The sequence below is a fragment of the Mytilus edulis genome, chromosome 3, assembly GCF_963676685.1.
Source record: "Mytilus edulis chromosome 3, xbMytEdul2.2, whole genome shotgun sequence".
Classification (NCBI taxonomy): domain Eukaryota; kingdom Metazoa; phylum Mollusca; class Bivalvia; order Mytilida; family Mytilidae; genus Mytilus; species Mytilus edulis.
Genome location: NC_092346.1, coordinates 73,593,732 through 73,616,579, shown reverse-complemented (window position 1 = coordinate 73,616,579; position 22,848 = coordinate 73,593,732). Strand labels below are relative to the sequence as shown.

The window sequence follows — 22,848 nt, the reverse complement described above, 5'->3', positions numbered from 1 at the left end:
TTTTTTTGTAAAGAATATAGCTAACGATCATAGGTGTGCTAAGTTTATCAAAGTCAAAATCCTATTTTTCTTTTTTATTTACGGCTTATCAACATATACTATTAAAACCCGCATTTAATTCGATTTAAAGGGCTCGACCATTAAATCGCGTTATCAGAGGAAGACCAGCAATAGTTCATTAGCAGGTCAAAGCAGACGCGCATGTCTAAATTTATTACACTACATATAAATTAACTGCTCTTGCATTCTCATCACAAATATTGCAAACGCTATCTTCAAGGATTTATATTGATCTAAGGTCAGACTATTGATTTAATTTATTATACACATGATTACTTGATATTAATTTTAATACATTCAATCGATTTTATTTGTTTATGTTTATTATATTTCTATATAACGAATTATGATGTTTAATTTAATTTAATTTTAGTTTCATTCACATTATTGCTTTGTCTTTTATTGAGGCATCTAATGTTGATGCTATCCACGCTAATTGCATTTTGTTATGCAGATTATTTTGGCAACTTCCTATGAGGTATGTAATTTATATTTAATATTCGATGCACGCCGGGAGTCATCTAATATGGCTAGACAATACAATTATACATGGTACACCTAATTGCTATTTGATGTCGCAAATTATTTAAGAGAATTATACTTAACTATGCTTCCGTTAAGAAATATTTGGTAAATGCTTTAAATTGACATTTGATTAATTGATTTATCATCAATTCTTTTCCGTCACAGATATCGCGTTGTTTATTTCATGTTTACTTTTATATTTAGTTAAACATATATTTTAGGATTGGTAACTATTTTTTATTTTACACTGTGTTTATTTATTGGAAGGTTAGCGATGCCTAGGGGAAAAACTGTCGCGAGGGGAAAAGGAGTTAAAAGAAGGAGAACAGCCCGTGTTACTGATAATGACAGGACAGCTGCACTGTCTCAAACAGAACATGATGTAGTGCCGCCACGGACGCAAATTACAACATCTAATGCATCAGGACCATCTACCACATTTAACAGTTCAGTGGATTTACCGAATAATGAAGAGTCGTATTCACAAACCATCAATGAACAAGGTACATTTCAAAATTTTGAATCTAATGTTAATTCTGTACATGAAATTGCTAGCATCAGCAATGATTTGGGTAATAATGTTTCTTGCAATATCAGACAAAAAATCTTAAATGGTGAATATATTGATCTGGGTTGTTTATTGTCGAACCCAGTACCTATTGATGATAATTCTAATACTTTAATAATTAAAGATGGTGTTCTACAATCTAAACCAAAAACATCAACAGTCAAGATTAATAGTATTAGTCAGTGGACTGATGCATTTCTGATTTTCATTGATATTTACCTGTCAAGTCATTTGGGAGAGGCAAGAGGGCTTCTGAAATACATGAGTAACATACGACTGGGAGCTAGTAGGGTTCCCGGTTTAGGCTGGAAGAGGTATGACGAGCAATTCCGTTTAAAAAAAATAAGAATGCCGTCTTGTAACTGGGGAACAGTTGATTTAGAGCTTTGGTTACTCTTCATGTATGATGATAGCACACAACTTAATCCAAACCCTGTAACTAATGCGTATAAATGTTATGATTATAACAATGGATCATGTACTAGGCCTAACTGTCATTATTCACATAGTTGTTTACGTTGTTCAGGTATTCACCCATCGGTAAACTGTACACGATATGGTGCTCAGACAAATTTTAATTTTAGGCGTGGTCCTAGATTCGCTGCTGGACAACCAAATAACAGTTCGCAACGAGGCTCGAGTGCTAATCCAAGGGCAGCTGTCAGATTCCAGCGACCACCTTTCCACGGTTCATTCAATCGCTAATACGCCAATTAAATTTGATGTTCTTTGCAAGTTTCTGGAAAATTATAGTAATAAAACAGTTGCTTCAGAATTATATTTGGGATTTTTAGAAGGTTTTCGTCTAAATTATACTGGACCTAGGATGACTACTGATTGTAGAAATCTAGTTTCTGTTTTTGGCAATGAAGTTGAAGTTGCAAAAAAATTATTGAAAGAAATTAATTTGGGAAGAATAGCTGGTCCATTTAACAATATACCACTTTTTAATCTAAGATTGTCTCCGATTGGCTTATGTCCTAAAAAGGATGGTTCTTGGAGGCTTATACAGCATTTATCATACCCACACGGTTTAAGCGTAAATGATTATATTGATAAGGGCTTGTGTTCTGTGACTTATACGCCATTTGACCATGCACTAGATATGGTGGGTAGCCAAGGAAAGTTCGCCCTAATTGGAAAAAAAGATATCAGCTCGGCATTTAGGCTTTTACCAGTAAACCCGGATGATTTCGAGTTATTGGGTTTCAAATTTTTGGACTTTTACTTCGTGGACCGCTGTTTGCCTCAAGGTTGTAGTCTGTCTTGCGCAACGTTTGAGAAATTCTCAACATTTCTAGAATGTATCTTTAAGGACAAAACGGGATCGGAAAGTGTTATACACTACTTAGATGATTTTTTGTTTGCAGGCCCGGGGACCGATTCAACTTGCCTTAACCTGATGAGTGAATTTGATTGTTTATGTGATCGTTTAGGAGTTCCTTTGGCACATGACAAGACCGTCGGTCCAACTCATGTTCTTACTTTTTTGGGGCTTGAAATTAATACAATTGAAATGTCTGTAAAAATTCCCAAAGAGAAATTGCTGAAATTGAAAACAATAATTTCAAATTTGTTAGGCAAAAAAAGAACAACATTACGTGTTCTCCAGTCTTTTACAGGCATTTTGAATTTTTGTTCGAGAGTGATCCCTACGGGTAGGGCATTCAACAGACGTTTTTATGATGCAATGTCAGGAATATCAAATCCTCGGCACCATATAAGGCTCACTGCGTCAATTAAGGAAGACATAAGGTTGTGGTCGTTATTTTTAGATTGTTTTAATGGCAAATTTTATTTTCCTGATTCCGATTGGATATCAAATGTTGATATGGAGTTATTTACTGATAGTGCTGGGAGTGCGTTTGGTGGATGTGCTTCGTATTTACATCCAAATTGGGCTTTCTTTCCTTGGCCGCCATATTGGTTAGGTTGCGATATATTAAAGGACATTACATTTTTAGAGTTATTGCCTATTGTTTTAGCCTTTCATTTGTGGTATGCGATCTTTGCGAATAAGAAAATTATCTTACACGTTGACAATAAAGCACTTGTTCATATCTTGAATTCTAAAACGTCTAAATCAAGAAGGGTAATGCATATTCTTCGTCCTTTAGTCTTACAAGCTATGGTTTATAATATTCAGTTTAAAGCAATGCATATTACATCAAACAAAAACTGTATTGCGGATGCAATTTCTCGTCAACAGTGGCCACGGTTTCGTCGCATGTCACCAGAGGCGTTACAAGAACCAGAAAAGGTCCCACAGTCTTTTCTTCAAGTGATCTCAAATTTGAATCCAACAAGTTGTTAACGGCGTCAATCTCACCAAACACAAGTGACACTTATGAAACTGCTGTCAGGTCATTTGATCAATTTAGATCTTCACACGGACATGCCATTGTTTGGCCACCCTCACTTAATGTTATCTGTAACTTTATAGCATATTTATCTGTGCGAGGTTATGCTCCGTCTACTGCCAAGTCTTATATTTTTGGTATAGCCTTTAAATGTAAAATGTTAAATATTACTGATAACACTCACAATTTTATAATTAAGAAAATGTTAATTGGAATGGAAAGGCTTGACAAACGAGTGGATTCAAGATTGCCAATTACACCACAGATTTTAGATAAATTGATTTCACTTTTACCATCTGTATGTCTCTCACAATATGAGACCTTATTGTTTTCGGGGTTGTTTAGTTTGGCGTATTTTGGTTTTTTCAGGATAGGGGAATTAGTAGTCAATAAATCACTGGCACATTCTCACACTTTGTCGTTAGATGATTTTAGTTTTTCAGACAATAACGTTTCTATCAACCTTAAATTTTCAAAAACTGATCAGTTAGGCAAAGGTAGTTTAATAATTATACCTTCAATTAATTCTCATGTATGTCCTGTTCATTTATTAAAGAAATATTTTATTGCCAGGCCCAAAACCATTGGTCCTGCATTCATACACTTCGGTGGAAACTATGTTACACGTTATCAGTTTAACGCTGTTCTAAAGAAAGCTCTGAATGTGGCGAATATTACATCGGATAATTTTCAAAGTCATAGTTTTAGGATCGGAGCTGCATCTCAGTCTTCGAAAATGGGGTTTTCTGATGATGAAATTCAGGATTTTGGTCATTGGGAATCAAAAGCTTATAAAACATATATCAGAATACCAACGCTAAAGTTAGCAAGTCAAATTTAATATGTGTCATCATTTATTTGTTTGTATATATTGTACATAATTGATTTGAAATTTGAATACTCGCCTGATCGTCACTTTAAGACTTTCAGGTCAACAAAAGAGTGTTTGGTTGGTGGGTTCTTCAATCATCAAACATGCATTTGTACATGCTAGAAAGTCTGTCGATGGTGTAAACTTAGGTTTGGAACGAATAAAATCTACAATATGGTGGCAAGGAAAAAGTGGAATGAGGATTTGTGAGATAATACCCAAAGTCAAACATTTGCTTACACTTGAAGAACCCCCGCAAGTATTAGTATTTCACTGTGGTGGAAATGATATCGGACAAAAAGTGTCATGTGTATTAGGACACGATATTTTAAAAGTGATTGATTGCCTTCGGGTCTTACTACCAAAGTCAAAATTTGTTTGGTCTCAAATTTTACCCAGATTGAAATACAGGAATGAGATTGTACATAGATCTTTGAACAGAACTAGAGTTAGATTAAATAGTTTAGTAGCTACATATATCATCAAACATGGCGGTGCTTATATTAGATATCCAGAAATATCTGAAGACAACCCAGATTTATTTTTAGACGGTGTTCATTTATCAGATATCGGAAATAATTTGTTTTTGTATAGGTTACAGCAAGGTTTATTTGACATTATAAAATTTTCACATACAATTTGTCCACAAAACGGCGAAGTAGGTCCATGGCTTCGGGAATCTGTTAGCTTGTAGTCACGGCGGTCAGATTCTTTAACATACAGGTTTTTTATTTTCAAATAAATCACCTTCATAGTACTGGTTGGCGGTAACAATTTTCGAAACATTCTGTTATGACAGAAAATTTCGAATTTGTTTAGTGGCGGACTTTATAGGCTGCACCAGTACCGATAAACTTGATTTATTATTATTTAATTTAGAACATTAATCCATTTCTTCATTTACACTTCAAACGTAGTTTTTCATGTTGATTTTGGACATCTGTTGCCAGGGTTCAATTCAGCACACTATTAATTCATAATTTCATTACATTTTAGTTTTATTTCAATTTTAATTATCTATTATATTTTGAAGATTTGATTTATAATTTTAATTTACGGTTACCCAAAGACCCTTTGTTCATGGGTTGGTAACCGACAGAAGCCGTGATCTTACTTCGCCAATAAATATATATTATTTTTAACATGTGTTATCTCTTATAATTCGATTTAAAGGGCTCGACCATTAAATCGCGTTATCAGAGGAAGACCAGCAATAGTTCATTAGCAGGTCAAAGCAGACGCGCATGTCTAAATTTATTACACTACATATAAATTAACTGCTCTTGCATTCTCATCACAAATATTGCAAACGCTATCTTCAAGGATTTATATTGATCTAAGGTCAGACTATTGATTTAATTTATTATACACATGATTACTTGATACCCACCCAGCCTCTCCCCTTTTATTTTCGATACTGCTGTTTTTGTTCTTATTTTACAGATTTATGTGTGTTGTCTGTACATATACTTCAACTTTAAAGAAAACCTGTCACGGCTTCTGGATTTGTTTGTGTTTATGTAAACACAATTAACCGAACTACGACCTCCATATGGTGAAGTGATAATGTTTGACAATAATAATGCACTGACCAAAGATGATTTTATGACCGTCTGTTGCCAGAGGTCATGAACGGCGGACTTTATAGGCTGCACCAGTACCGATAAACTTGATTTATTATTATTTAATTTAGAACATTAATCCATTTCTTCATTTACACTTCAAACGTAGTTTTTCATGTTGATTTTGGACATCTGTTGCCAGGGTTCAATTCAGCACACTATTAATTCATAATTTCATTACATTTTAGTTTTATTTCAATTTTAATTATCTATTATATTTTGAAGATTTGATTTATAATTTTAATTTACGGTTACCCAAAGACCCTTTGTTCATGGGTTGGTAACCGACAGAAGCCGTGATCTTACTTCGCCAATAAATATATATTATTTTTAACATGTGTTATCTCTTATAACTAGCATTCCATGTACAGGATATAAGACTGACGGTCTAAGTATAGATGTATTAACTGGAACGATAAAAAACAGCAATGTACACATGAATTATTGCTTTTTAAAATATATGCATATTGCTTATTTATATGAATTGAAACGCAAAATCAAAAAGACAGAAATGAATAAATCCATGATGTTTCGTCATATGTTGTCTTAAAACCGGCAGTGCAAACACTGATCTGATAAACAAGCTCGAAGTTCACTCAAGTTCATTCAAATTTGCATAGTCGTCTTCAAATACATCCCAAACCTTTCATGCAACTTAATGAAAAATAGATATTAAATTATACTTTGTCAGTGAAATGCATAAAATGACACATTTGATAAAGATAATAAACGTTTCAAAGATCGATGTGGTATTACCTTTAACTTTTCTTGGTTCTTTTTCTGGGTTTGCGCCTGAAATAAAATTATTTATACCTTTCATTAGATCAATTTGAAAAAGTAACGATTTTTTTTTTAATTTAAAAACCATACGTTGAAGAGAAATAACTCTTTTTGCAAGTTCGTTTCTATGCATTTCAAAAGAGGGCTGATATTGGAAAGTGTTTTTTTCAGTTTAAAACAAAGTGTTGAAACAAAAATGAATTATGTTAATATAGCCATTTCATATTATAAAACGTAAATAAAGGTAACAGTAGTATACCGCTGTTCAAAACTCGTAAATCCATGGATAAAAAACAAAATCGGGGTAACAAACTAAAACCTAGGGAAACACATTAAACACAAGAGGAGAACAACAACACAACATTAAAATGCAACACACAGAAATGGACCAAGCCTTAGACAAAATTGGATAAATCTGTTTATCACATAAAGATATATGTTTTTGAAGATAACTTAGTCAACACCCAAATGTAGTTAATTTTCTTTAGCAGCAATTGGAAACCAATTTCAATTGACATATTTCAGTTTAACAAAACATCAATAATTAAAGAAAATATTTAGAAGTACATGTGGTATACGAAACTTTTGATGTTATTTTAAGAGAACATTTTGTTGGAAAAAAACAATGTTCTGGATAAATGAGACAATGCTGATACCTCGAAACACAAAAAGTTTACTATAACAATTAATTCAAAGTTGTTCAAACTTTTTGGCAAACTTTTACAAATGATGTCAATGATTGACACCATAAATTGTTAACATTATGCTTTACTTAGTCTATAACATAATCTAATGAAATATGAAAAAAGTATAAGAAAGCATATAAAATCCTATGTAAATTCAAGAAAAGAAAAATCAAATGCTCACCTCAAAATCTCAAGAAAGAGAATGTTAACAACTGTTACATTCATGACTTGGTACAAGAGAATCATGATGAGTTCTTGCTGTTGTTTTTACAAGTTGAACCTAGTATTTCAGTTATTTATAGTTCCGTCATATTGACCATAGATATAAGTTACTCTATAAATACTAAAATTTCTAAATATTTCTGTCTTTAACCGTTATAAAAAAAAATGGAAACTTTCAACTCTATTTTTGTAATTTGAATTATAAACTAGCTTTAACATGAAGGACATGAAATTCCTATACAAATGAATTTACAGTATGTTTTGCCTGTTGAAAAGAGAAATCTGACGGTAACCTGAAGGATATGTATGTTTACTTAAGGATTAACTATTGTTGATATCAGAGCAACAATATTATTTTTTTCAAGCTTTACATTTTCTTATTTTCATCTTGTCTATCAAAAACTCTTTTCATATATAAACAAGATTTGTAATCAGCAAGTAATCATATGAATGTAATCTTAAAGTTATCTAAAAGTAATCATGATTACACCTCTTTTTTGCAATGTAATTGATTACATTACGATTACTTGTAATCAGAAATGGCATGATTACTGATTACATAGGATTACACTGCAAAATATAATCGATTACAGCTGATTACGATTACTGATTACGATTACCCCATGCCTGCTTACAATTTCTTTTAACTTAAAATAAAACTGGAATATTAACATACATATTTCTGTTTAAAAAGATATTCCTGTCATAAAGTGAGGAACATCTTACAACTAAGTTAAGTTCTTGATGGGTAATTGTAACAGAAAATATAACTTTTTTGACAAACGTGTTTCAATCAATACAACTTCATTTGGGTTGAAACTCCTATATGGCGGACAATTACATAATAGCTAAAATAAGAAAAAGATGCAAAGCTGATAATGTTACTTATTTGTTCAATTGATAACAGTTTGATAACTAAGCTCTTCTACATAAAATATCTAATAAAATTCTAAAAAATTAAATATTGAAAAAGCTTACCTTTACAGTCTAAAAACAAAAATGATATGTTACAAATTAATTTTTAGTATAGTATTCAAACATAATATTACAAAACTACATGTGTAGACCTTTACCTTAATCACATGTTTAACAAGACAATACCTCTACATATACTGGAATTTCACCTTTCATATAGTAAATAAACAAATGAGAATCTTTCGAAAATTAATTTCGAAGCCTCATTTATATAAAAACGTATATTCATATTCCATTGAATTCCTCTAAACTTTTAGGATCTTCATTGATTCACAAAATAAGATAGTTAGGAAGATAAATTCGTAATACATTATGCTAGTGATCCCGTATATATCTAATTAGGTCACATGCGCATTCTGTAACTTATATTATTCTACCTCCTTTACATTTGTAGGAATATCATGTGTTAAAGCGAACATATGGAGAAAGTGTATATTTAAACTTATGTTAGCGGTTGTGTTATATTTTGATACACGGTTAGTGTCAGTGTTACTTTCCTTTATTAAAAAGTAGGTTCCTAATATTGAAGATTCGATTACTTTAATAACCAGATATTGCAATGAAAGTGAAATACAATTCACAGAAAGTGTGTTTGTGATCAGTATGCTAAAAACTGCATTTTAAGACTGATTCATAGTTGATATATAATTTCAAATCATGCAACAATTACATAATCTTATAACTACTATTACCTTTAATACGATATGTGACTTTAAATTTCCCAGAACATTTTTTTCTAACTATAAAGTCATTCTTCCACCATCTTAATCCGTAATCTTTCTTTTTACATGAACCTTCCAAAAGCTTAACTCTTACAACTCTCTTAAGATCTGATGCTTCAACTTTACAAGATTTCCACTTTTTCGTTTCAGCTGTACAGTCAACTGTTACGTCTTTTTTGCATGATGCAGGAAGAGCTGTAAATTATCAAATGACAGCTCATTCAGCACAATGTATGAAAACATCTTGCATCTATTAAAGTTATAATTTACAAATTGTTTTGTCTATTATCATGGTAGTTATCCAATCATATTTGTATGAGTATGTCAAATGGTTTAGTAAAACGAGTAAAACTCTTATCAATACTATTATATTAAACCCTGCATATGATAGAAATATATACATACTTTGTTCCTCTTCTTTTGGTGTGGGTGTTTTAGGTTCAATTTCAGGTTCAGGTTCTGTAAATGTTTAAATATTTATATTACTGTACATGTAGGTCAAATTTATAACGAGACAAAAATGAACGTAACCATCAACATTATTGTTAGCTACGACTCCCAACAATTATTTAAGGAATGACTGTAATATTTTTTCTGTCTATGAAGAAATAACATAAAAATATGGTGCACACTGAATAACGCGCGTAGCGGGTTATTTAACAATGTGCACCACATTTTGTTTATGTTATTTCGAATAGACAGAAAAAATATTACAGTCATTTCTTATAATTTAATTCTTAATTCCATTTTAAACCGTAGAAAACCATGAAAAAACGTTGATGACGTCACGGTCACATGACTAAATTATGTATATGGGCTGATAACAAAATAACGACAGCCAATCAGAAGACGCGTTCCATTCAAAATTGAATTATAAGTTAACATCAGACAAAAAACTATTCGGAGTTTAGAAATAATCAATGCTACAAAAAATGTGAATTTTTTTCTTTAAGCTCGATGTCGTGGAAACCCAATAAATATTTTCGCAATTAATTTACAGTGATCTTTATGTGCAAGCTGCTTTAGTAGTACGCAACAAAGTGCACATTTTAAAAAACCGTGTGTTTAGTTGCAAAAATGAATGAATGAGACTTGATAAGTAGGTCACAATAAAAAAAAAAAAACAGGATGGGAATGTTAACTTTACAACTATTTAAGGCAACATATTGTGTTATTTAAGAATTAAATGCTTTAAGTCGATTGGCTTGGAGTGTAAAAGCGTTGACCAAAGTACATTGTCTAAAATGGGTGCCTAGTCAATGCTTTTACAACCCTATAAATGACTAAAAGATGCATTCAATACTTATAATTACATTGTTTGATAGGATCATGAAACACAATTTGTATCAAGTTTTTTTCTTTTATTTACTAAAACACTTCATTGTGGAAAGTCGTGTCATCACGTTTGTTACATTTCATTTTGAAATGAAGATTAATGTCAGAGTTACGCAAAATTGCTGTTATCCAACTGAAATATTGTCTGGTGATAGAACATACATGTAATGTACCTATAGAGTATAAATATTATTTGCAATTTAAATTGCATTGTAATTACTATGAAACTGGCATATTTACATACATATTTCCTGTTTAAAAAGATACACCTATCTGACAAAAAAGTGCACAATTGCTAAAATCTAAATGAAATCCGAAACTGATAATGTTATAATGCAGGACTTATAAAATCCATTGACAACATGTTGATTACTACTTCCTTCTCTATAAGGTCTCTTATTAAGTTCGAACAAAATCAAAAAGTGTTAAATTTATAGCTTACCTTCACAGTCTGCAAACAAAAAAAGATAAGACACATGATAATTGATAAGACAAAAGTTAACCGATAAGACACATGTTAACTGATAAGAGACATGTTAACTTATAAAACACATGTTAAGACGTAGATATTATTCGAAGAAAAATGGAAGAATGTTCTGAATATGTGAGACGTGATGCCTTATATAATCGTGCCATCAGTTTAAATTCATTATGTAAAGGTATATATACGTTTACGTATAATGATCAATATAACGACATTTTAAAAATATTTATATATTATATACAACGAATAAATCCACCAATATTGATAGTCGGAAAGATTAACACGCTATAGAGTAGTCTTGTGTGAACGTTTATATCTTATAAGGTCACTGACACACTGTGTAACAAATATTATCCTACATATCATACATTTCTAAAAAATATCATCGGTAAATAGTGAACATATGGTGACAGTGTACATTAAATACTGATTTAGCTTGGCTAACACATTTTAACAGCAGAGCTGCTTTCCTTTATCAATACAAAATAAATGATTAAAAGCTAACAAGCTCTTGTTGTTGACCTTTGTTTTCAATAGACCAATGGAAGAAGTTCTTATTAGTCTCAATCCAACATGTTAAGATAGTCGGAAAAAGAGATTCGTTATACAGAGTGATAATGAACTTGTAAGATATGTAGTTTGAAAACATTAAGCTTAAGGTTTTTATAGTTCATGTGATTTGTTTTTATATCAAGCAACTTACTATTGACATTTAAAGACTTTAAACTAAACAATCTAAGACTTTAAACTAAACAATCTATATTTTAGTTAAACAGATTTGAATTACCGGTTATTTTTTAAAATCAAGCAACATTTATATCATCTCATAACTAATAGTTACCTTTAACACGATATATGACTTTAAATTTTCCAGAACAGAATAGAAGCATTGCGGGCGTATAGTGTACAAAATGATGTTTTACAAATGATATCGGATATGTTCCTTACGTCGTAACTACAATCCCCTTCCCTTTCATGAATGTGACCTACCGAATTAGACTATTTACCGGATTTGTTATCACATAAGCAACATGACGGGTGCCACATGTGGAGCAGGATTTTCTTACCTTTCCAGAGCACCTGAGATCACCCCCAATTTTTGGTGGGGTTCTTGTTGCTGAAGATTAGTTTTCTATTTTGTTTCTTGTGTGCTATTATTTGTCTGTTTTTCTTTTTCGTTTTCAGCCATGGCGTTGTCAGTTTATTTTCGATTTATTCTTCCTCTGGTATCTTTCGTCCCTCTTTTTGAGTTGAACAGATTTGAATTCAATGACGTTTTTTTTTAATTGTACCCCATACATGTGAAATAAAATCTATTATTATAGAGAAATACTAGAACGCACCAGTGATAATATCAAAATCCTAAATACACCGTTTGGTGGTGCTCCTGACAGATGCGGAACGTACAGATAAAGAAATAGGTAACAGGATAAATATACTATTGGTATTGGTATCGGATTTGACCCGGAACTTGTTAATTATTGGCAATATTAATTATGTGGAAAACAAAAGGGTCTGAAGTGGTGTAATTTTTACACCATTGTCCTATATTAGCTATATATAAAGTTGAATTATTTGATTTGTCGTTTTTACCCCATGACGGCTGACAAATTGGACCCCGTTATTTTAGTATTATAGATATCCACAGACAGATAGTTCATGGCTGCAGTGATAAAATGTTCTAAACTATGTGAATATATATGACATGTATAAATATCAGTCTTTTTCTGTATTTTAAAAAGGTCTCTATCTGTGTCTCAAATCAAATCCTCCTAGATAAAACTTCACTGAGAATGTAAGATTGCTTTCATTTTAATGAAAACAAACGTGAAAGAACAAATCGAAAAGTTTACTTTGTTACTTAAATAAACATGTAATGCGAGTTTAAAAACTCAACCTAATCAAGTTTTTTTTTGTATCAGCTTCGAATATACTTCAATCGGAACAGGAGGTTGCTTGATTAAACAAAACCCAAATAATAAGAAATTTGAATTTGTGGTTCATAAGTGTCTAGATTTGATACATGCATAAACATAATCTTAAAACTAATATTTACCTTTAATACTATACGTGACTTTGAATTTTCCAGAACATTTATTTTTAACTATAACGGCATTCTTCTTTTTTCTTAATTTGTATTCTTTATTATTACATGAACTCTCTAAAGGCTCAATGTCTGTAACTCTCTGAAGATCTGATGCTACGACTTTACAAGACTTCCATTTTCTCGTCTTAGCTGTGCATTCAACAATTATGTCTTTTTTGCAAGATGCAGAAACAGCTGTAAATAAAGGCGAGTATTGTTTACTAATGTTCAATAAACGCTATTCGCAAAAAAGAGAAACATCAAAGTCGCAACTAAAACACGAGGTAATGAGAGAAGCAGTGTACTTCTACACCATATATACCATCTAGATCTAATACAAAGATCATTTGAAAAATACGGAGTCTTAAATTCAGATCAAGTCAAATATTTCGTATACACAAGTGTTTTATATAGTTGATTCATACTTAGCATGTACAGAAATATATACATACTGGGTTCCTCTTCATTTGGCAGTGTAAATTCCTCCTCTTGCTTAGGTTTTTCTGTAAAAGTTGAAATAGTTATAAAGCGTTAGGTAAATTATAACGAGACAAAAACAATTAATTATGCAATTTACTGTCAATTGGAAGAAAGATATTTTTTCTTCATAAAATCAGTTTTCATATTAAAACAAAATTGTTTATAAAAAAACAAAGATACCAGATACATAATTTGTATTTTGTTAAAAAGTCTCAGAATAAATTAAATATTCTTTAAAATATGGAACGCAAAACACAAATGCAGCATCGATGCAAGAATAATAAGGCAGATTTATTGTAATAAAATTGAGAATGGAAATGGGGAATGTGTCAAAGAAACAACAACCCGCCCAAATAAAAAACAACAGCAGAGGGTCACCGACAGGTCTTCAATGTAGCGAGAAATTCCCGCACCCGGAGACGTCCTTCAGCTGGCCCCTAAACAAATATATACTAGTCCAGTGATAATGAACGCCATACTAATTTCCAAATTGTACACAAGAAACTAAAATTAAAATAATACAAGACTAACAAAGGCCAGAGGCTCCTGACTTGGGACAGGCGCAAAAATGCGGCGGGGTTAAACATGTTTGTGAGATCTCAACCCTCCCCCTATACGTCTAACCAATGTAGTAAAGTAAACGCATAACAATACGCACATTAAAATTCAGTTCAAGAGAAATCCGAGTCTGATGTCAGAAGATGTAACCAAAGAAAATAAACAAAATGACAATAATACATAAATAACAACAGACTACTAGCAGTTTACTGTCATGCCAGCTCCAGACTTCAACTAAACTGACTGAAAGATTATGATTTCATCATATGAACATCAGGCACAATCCTTCCCGTTAGGGGTTTAGTATCATACCATCATAACATATATGAGAAGAACATAACCCGTGTCATGCCAACAACTGTTTTTAGAATAATTGTGTTTAGTTCCGATGCAAAGACCTTATCAGTGACTCAATATTAACGCCAAAATATGCAATCTTTAATGACTTGACAACAGTATCGTAATTATATCCCTTCTTAATAAGTCTATTCAAAGGTTTTGTAAGTTTCTGAGGTGAATACTGACACCTTTGTGCTTTATAAAGAATATTACCATAAAAAATTGGATGTGAAATACCTGAACGTATCATCCAAATATCTAAAAGTATTATTAAATTTGTTTATCAGATGTTGTTTCGATGGGTCTTTGCTTATTTTTGTCATAAATTGTAACTCATAACAATACAAAAACAGGTCCGCAATAAGTGGTGCACAGTTAGTCCCCATTGGAATTCCGATAATCTGACGATATACGGAATCCCCAAAGCGAACAAAAATGTTATCTAGTAAAAATTCAAGGGCATATATAGTATCAAAGCATGTCCAATTAACATAGTTTTTTTGTTTATTGCTACTAAAAAATGACCTAAAAGAATTTGAACATATATATTCACATTCTGATTTTTTGAATGCCCATTTAATTAGGTGTGTGAATTTTTTCTTAATGAGAATGTGAGGCAATGTGGTATACAGGGTAAAAAAATCAAAACTTTGAACAGATTCAAAATCACCAATATAAGCATGCAATTTATCAAGTACTTCCAACGAGTTCTTGACACTCCAAAAGTAATTTATTCCACTATTTTCGAAGGCCTTATTTGAACAATTTATTATCAGGTTTTTAATTGTACCAAGTGTGCTGGTAAGAAGAATAGACAATTTAGTAGTTGAACAATGGCTTGAAGACGAACTAAATCTATATTTGTAAGGGGTTTTGTGTAGCTTCGGAAGCCAATACATAGTTGGGACTTTCATTGTATTTGGCTCTGCTTGTAAAGCGGTGCCTAAAAGTTTATGTTTGTTACAGATTTCGTTTTCTGAAAATGGAGTAAGTTGGAATGTTTGTGAATTGGTGATTTCCTTTTTCAGAACCTCAATGTAAAATTTACGTCAAACAATAATAATATTATTAGCAGCTTTATCTGCCGGGACAAAAACAAATTCCTTGGCTAGTTCTTTTAGTTTATGTTTGATACGAGAAATAGGTTTATTGTTGTTATTGTTTATAGTAAAATGTTCTTTAAAATGTTGAATACGTATATCAACTATCTTCATTACTGAATTAAAAAAAGAGTCCAAAGATTTTTTGTCAGCTTTTTCCCGTTTTATCCATTTCATACAGTAAGTATGGAGTGAGTCGTGGATGATATTACGACACTCATTCCAATCAATAATTGACGGGGGACGATATTTAGGTCCTTTACTGAGGAATGATTTTAACTCTCGGTCTTGAACGATGTTAAGATCTCCTGTTATAACATGGGAAATGGGTCCATAAATATATTCGGAATTACTGCAATTACATGAAGTAGGTGTATTTTCACTGATATTAACATCTTTACACAATTGACTATAATTAAACACAAATTTCCGGGTAGATTTCTTGTAAATATAACAAATAAGAGGTAGCTCAGTATTGTCAAAATATCCAGGAATTTGTTTTTTAACAGAATGGTCGTTAAATATACCGGCAATATTTACAAAATCAAAGCCTTTATTGACATACTTAATTTTAATAAAATGTTTTTTATGATCTTCAGGGCGATCAATTTTGGGAAATAATTTAGAATTACAATATGCCATAATAATTTGAACAATTTCATACTTAGGACTGCTATATGAAATTGTGTTGCAATCCTCCAAAATTTTATTGAACTTATTAACCGGTAACGAACAGAGTTTTGTTAACAGATAATGTCTGCCGTTGTTTTTTGAAATAGAAATTAGGTCCGAAATATTGGTATGATTGGCCCGAAATTTTCTTTGATTGCGATTTGTTCTACGACCGTTAGAACGTTTTTTACGAACAGTTTTAGAAACTATATCCAAAATGTTAACGGAATTGGTTCTAGATATATTACCAATTCCCATGATATTATCATTTAGACCGAGAGGGTAAACTGTCTGTAATTTTTTAATCCAATTTAATTCAATTATTTTCCGTGATCGTACAAACTTTGAATGCGATTCACCAGGCTGCTTATTTACTACTTCTAAAGGTTGAACTGCTAAATATTTAAAAGGATGGTTGTGCTTCTTAAGGTGTTGGTAAATGATACTTTTGAATTTATTTGGTCTTTTAAAACGATACAGATGTTCTTGAGTGCGTTTAGATAAATTATCTTTAATGGTAAAATAGCAGTACACAATCAGTCTTGTTCTTCGATTAATTCTGCAAATTTTTAGACAAATTTGCAAATAATATGATAGACTAAAATAAAACTGAGAATTGCAAATAAAATGTGTGAAAAGATGACATCCCGACCAAATAGTAATTAACAGTCCTATGCAACCAATGGGTCTTCAACGAGAAAATTAAACACCCAGAGGCGTGCCTCATTTTGCCCTTAAACTAAATGTGTATTAGTTCAGCGAATGGACTCTTAAGAATGAAATTCAAAACAGTGTGGCTGTGGCCATTGATTGACACATTAAATTCATCCATTGACTGGGACAATTTATGCGAACATTTGTCTGTATCGACCACTGTTCACGACGTACCTACGATAGACATTTAAACTGTGGGGTCACTAAAGGTTTCTTAACGCCTTTAATTATAAAATAATTTGAAAATTTAAGCAGGAATAACCTTTATGTTTTGATTTATATAATTGATATAAATCAAAACCTCGTGTTATTTCTGATTAATTTTTCGAATTACTTTATTAAGGTGTTGAGAACCTTTGGTGACCCCATAGTTTAAGTGTCTTTAAAAAGTACATAGTGAGCAGTGGTCGTTACATACAAACGTTCACCTAAAGTGTCCCAGTCAATGGAAGAATTTAATGTGTCAATCAACGGCCACAGCCACACTGTTTTGAATTTCATTCTATTTTAGAAAAAAAAGAACTAAATATTGACAATGACTCCCTTTTTCTGCTTACAAACAGTGTTGTTGGCATGCATACAACTTGAAATTGTTATGCTGTCTGTAAGACACAAATGATAACCCGTCTGACCATAGGAATTTATAAATTTTACACTCAGTATGATGATCTATGTTTTATTCTGATGTTTGCAGACTGAAAATCTAGCCAAAAGGTTTCTACTTTAACTCAATACTTGCGGCTACAACCTTTTCTTAAAGATATTACAAATTTGACAATACTAAAAACTCAAATTTTTGGCATACGAGACATTAATCTTTAGTAGAATGCTGACTAATTATATTGCAAATGAAGGCAACCAACTTACGGTTTTCATGACTGTCTTATATATATACTTTTTGGACTAACGAATGAACGGACGGACGAATGGACAAAAAAAACCCGAACTGACAGACAGACAACAGGGGAAAAGTGATATGCCTCCACATTATGTCGCAGGAGCATAAAAATATGAGATGAGATGTATCGCATTGCCTACAAAAATAAGGAGATTATTTTTATCTGATTTCTAAATTAGTCTGTTTTAAGAAACAATTACTACTTGGTTGTGTTCGATTTTAATGCTCTACTAAGCTTTATAAGGAGAAAATGTATCTTTACAGATGATAGCACTACCGACATTAATATTAAACTATATTTTAACTTGTCGTTTTGTTGTAGATAAGTTTAAAAAACAAGTTTTCTAATATTAGGAACGCACAAAACGTCAGATGAAAAAGTGGTCTAAATTACACAACTTTTAAAACGTACCTATACATTTGGAAGAATCATCAATATCTTGTTCAAATCCTTCAACACACATGCATTTCCTAGTTCCGCCTTCAATTCTACACTCTTGCTTTTCCCCAGTGCATTTAGCATCAGTTTTTTCGATAAGAGCTTGTTTGCCATCTTTATCAACACATTGCTTAAAATTACCACATTCGGATTGATATGGATATGTATCACCAACCTGTAACAACGAAGTAGCAATGCAGTGATTTACATTTAATTAATCATGCTCAATATTCTTTATCTTGAGAGGTATCACTGTTTGTTTTTTTGCAGCTGTTACATTAATTCTAGCAAGACAATTCTGGCTTGCTAGCTTTGTTTGTATCAATGTTTGCCATGCCAACAAAGCAATCAAGCCAAACAAAGATTTGTCTTGCTAACATTAATGTAAAAGCTGTAAATTCAGAGATCTTAATCTTTCAATGATTTTGGAGATCTTTAACTGGATGATACGAGATAAGTTTGTGATTAGTATTGTTGGTTTGATAACCAAACCAGAGCATTTGATACCTATCGATTGGTTGGTTTTGAAGGCTGGTCGGTTGAATGAAGGATGAGAAACCCTTTGAAGAGAAAACACCGTTGACGACACGGAATATGAAGGAAGCATATATGACTTTTGTCTTTTATTTTTGTTTATATTTTACATTTAGACTGATTTAACACTTACAAACACATTATAATTGCGTGTGTCTATATCCAAGGAACAAGCCCTACATTCAGCTATATCTACACAGATGTTATCTTTTTCAACTTTTCCAGACTCGCATGTGCACCCTCTGTACGGAGCTGTGGCACATTCGGAACTTTTATCTGCCTCAGTATCCATACAATTCGGAATACAGGTAACTTTGTCAGATTCCACAAATGTTTTATCACATTTCAAAGCTGAAAAAGACATTGAATAATAATCTTGATAAATCAATCTACAATTTTTGTTTTCATTTTTTTTTAATACGATTTGTAATAATTCATCTTTATAAAAATATATCGGATCAAACGTTCTATGGAAATTCACATTCTGTACAATTGCACGATTCATAAAGGCATGTACGGTTATATGACTTGCTTTACGATTATATTGGAGTTCATGCATTTATTCTAAAACGTTTATAGTTGTTAAGTGTATTGTTTCTTTCTAATCGATCAGATATCATACTTTTTTTTATCACATGTAAGAGCTAAAAAAAAACATTTAGACAAAATGTAAGTGCTATTTTATTCTATAATATCATATATACGTTTGGCGCCGAGTTTTAGAGTTTGACATTTAACAAAATATTATTTTTCTATAACTATATTTATTAAAGCGTTTTACTAGTGAAATTAACATCCCGTATAAAAGTGACATCCTACATTTCTGTGCATTATAAGCTATGCATAACAACAATATTTAAAACCTTATCTGTTTGAGGATTGATTTATCAAGCTTTTGCTCAGTTTTACTTTCATGTATTCTAGCCACTTTCTTTGCAATAAATATTCTATAGAGATTCACTTAACTTGTATCACTAACAAGTCTACCCATTTTGTATATTATCATATTTATCAAATAAAACTACTTCCCTTAAAACGGTTGTGCACACAGTTGACCATCATCATTCAGCAGTTTTTAAGAATAAATCATATTATGTTAAAAATTATTCTCTAAAAGAATCAGTAATAAAAAATGCCCTGTTTGAAGTAATATACTGTTTGTTCTAGAAAAAATACTTATTTTTTTCAATAAAAAAGACCAGAATAAACAGTCAATAACAAATAAACACTTTATAAAATATTAGGCATACAATATTTGTGTTTACCTCCATAAAGAATGCTCAAAACAAATACTTAAATTTAAAACCTCAATGAAAGTATATACTACAGGAACAAATTGACAAAAAAACCGTTACTCACCGTATTGAATAATTTGTTATAATAAGTATTGCATAGATTTTCTGTTTGCCTTGGAGTTTATATTTTTTTTATTTTCCTTTTATGTAATATTCTCATAAAGGATGTTTCTTGGAAGTTATTTTTTAAATTAACTTTGCTAGATATGACAATGAGTGTTTAATAGCCATCCAGAAATATAGATCAGAATTTACAGAAATTCAAGACAAAAATGTCCATAAAACAAAGTTAAGAATAATGCAGTTAAAATCAAACTTACGACAATTTGTAACAATTCTCCACTCCGTCAGATCAATTCTTATTTCAGACTGGCTAGCAGTTTTTACAGCATACTCAAGCATTTGACAGTGTAAATTTAAGTTGAGATTTTCACAGACATCAAATACACAGCTTGCATAATATTCCGACAGGTCAAAACCTTCGACAAAAGCTTCTTTGAATAGACCATTTTTAGAATTGAGCAGTCCACATTTATTCATTTTTCCAGCTTCTTTTGTTGCTTTGTCAGAACACGTAGCCAGGGGTTGTTCATCTTGACAACTTAAAAAACATAGTTTTCACTTATATTTTGTTTAATGAATACTTTTGAATATTTTTCCTTGATTTATTTATATAAATCAATATCCATTGCAATGCGAAACAAATTAAAACTAGCAGTGTCTTAGTTATTTATTTGAGTAATTGATGTTAAAATATTCCAAAAAAAGGTCTTACAAATTCAAAAAACAACCATCACCAATTGACCTTCATTGGTATAAAATTAAATAAAAACGCATTTTTTTTAGCGTATTTGAGTTTGAACTCCAATTTCATTGAACATAGACAGTTGTCGCATTGGCACTCACACAACATCTTCCTATATCTAATGATAGTGCAAGTTTGTCATTCATGGTCTATTGACACATTCTTGTTTGTAAATAAAAGAGAAATTTTCTGTTACTACCATGGCTTTTTTACCCTTCTAACAATGCAGTTTGGATGCTTATTTGCTAATCTTTTTAGTCTATAATGTACAGTTTCAGAAAACAAAACACATAAAGAATGGGATGAGGCGTGAACTCAGTTTTTAACCTACACATTTTATATGTTGACTACTTTGTAGATGTTGTGAAGCTAGTCCATTTTTTGTAAAAATGTCATACTAACTAAATTGTATTGTCTCGCATATTATTATTATACTAGAAGTTCTTGAATATAATGTTTAGAGTGTTTATTGAGCAAGAAGCTAAATGAGTGCGTACACAAAAAAAAATCAAGATATGGAGTACTTGGATAGAATTGCAATTGGAAAATCCCTTTACCTTATCCTGTTATTAAGAATTGACATGCAAATGAAAAATTTCGGAAGAAGGTTTTTAAAAAGATTCATGGCTGCTTTTTTCAAAATATTTTTTGAAATTCAGGAACTGAAAATATATAAACCTTAGATGATTTCTTAACATTTTTCGATCTCTTTTTCTGTTTTGTTTCTGTTTAATTCTAGGAAGTTAAAAGGGTCCGTACGTTTTTTTTAATCATCGAAACTAAATAGTTTTTTTTAAACTGAAACATCTTTTCACCTTTACCTTCCTTGGATCAACAAACACTCATACAAGTCTTTTTAACACATTGCGATTGATTTTGCCATGTAAAGATCAGTTGTAAATGTGATGTACCGTTTTTGATGGAACAAAAATGTATGAAAAGAGGAAACAAATATAAAACTTTACATGTCTAGTCAACACCTGAAACTGATCATAGGAGTTCTTATTCTTTCATTTTTTATTGGGATATTGTTTTTTTACCAGATGTTGATCCGAACTGTACAGTATGATGGTTGGTGTTAGAACTAAAGCAGACGTGTATAAGTGAAGATATAAGATATGAACATCGGTAAACTAATGTTGCCTATAGAACACATTTTTTACATTTCGTTGCGTGAAAGCTTCATTGTCATTTGAAGTACTAGTTTTTCATTTCTCTAATTTTTGAAATATGTGAAAAACTTACCTTTCACCTGGAGATTTCCATTTTTGCCCTAATCGATAGTGCAGTGCACGAGGTTTAGCAAGATTTCCATCACCGTCAAGATAGTCATCCTCTTTATCTCTGTTGCAATTTCCACACATTCCACTAACACGACCACTGTATGTACTAAATGGAGCTTGAACCATTACTTTATGTCTACCATCATAACTAACATCAATTTCACATTTTGTATGACGTATCACAATAGATCTTTCTTCCCTTGTAATGACTATATTCTCCGCATCAAGATTTTGTGGCACAGGAACAAGTTGTCCATCAATCTGTTAAATCAAGACATATTTTTGTTATTGTTTTATTTCTGTGAAAGTTATTTGTAATTTTGTTTCAACATTTTGTGTTTTACATTATCCGAAATACCCGTAAAAGGGTACATGTCCCATCTCCCTATTTTAAAAACGACGCGTTTGCAAGATACGTAAAAATTGAGATGTGGT

At 31.5% G+C, this 22,848-nt stretch overlaps 3 protein-coding genes across 3 annotated transcripts in view; 1 reads left to right on the top strand and 2 right to left on the bottom strand.

Moving 5' to 3' along the window:
* LOC139517392 (IgGFc-binding protein-like) overlaps window positions 1-6,796 on the bottom strand; it is a 72,706-nt gene extending 65,910 nt beyond the window's left edge. Inside the window, exon 1 of the mRNA XM_071308375.1 lies at window positions 6,763-6,796. The gene's annotated coding sequence lies outside the window, so the exon portion shown is untranslated. The remainder of the gene's footprint in view (window positions 1-6,762) is intronic.
* LOC139517349 (uncharacterized) lies at window positions 119-6,340 on the top strand. Its single transcript, XM_071308292.1, has 2 exons — window positions 119-298; window positions 853-6,340. Exon 2 carries the CDS (start codon window positions 860-862, stop codon window positions 1,856-1,858), a length of 999 nt encoding a protein of 332 aa, XP_071164393.1. The 5' UTR covers window positions 119-298; window positions 853-859; the 3' UTR covers window positions 1,859-6,340.
* Window positions 6,797-13,255: 6,459 nt separating the features above from the next.
* LOC139515414 (zonadhesin-like) overlaps window positions 13,256-22,848 on the bottom strand; it is a 34,482-nt gene continuing 24,889 nt past the window's right edge. The window contains exons 12-17 of the mRNA XM_071304985.1: window positions 22,376-22,674; window positions 20,646-20,926; window positions 19,164-19,381; window positions 18,470-18,671; window positions 13,749-13,799; window positions 13,256-13,491 (exon numbers count right to left, since the gene is read on the bottom strand). Of these exons, the coding sequence (XP_071161086.1) occupies window positions 13,256-13,491; window positions 13,749-13,799; window positions 18,470-18,671; window positions 19,164-19,381; window positions 20,646-20,926; window positions 22,376-22,674 (1,287 nt within the window). The remainder of the gene's footprint in view (window positions 13,492-13,748; window positions 13,800-18,469; window positions 18,672-19,163; window positions 19,382-20,645; window positions 20,927-22,375; window positions 22,675-22,848) is intronic.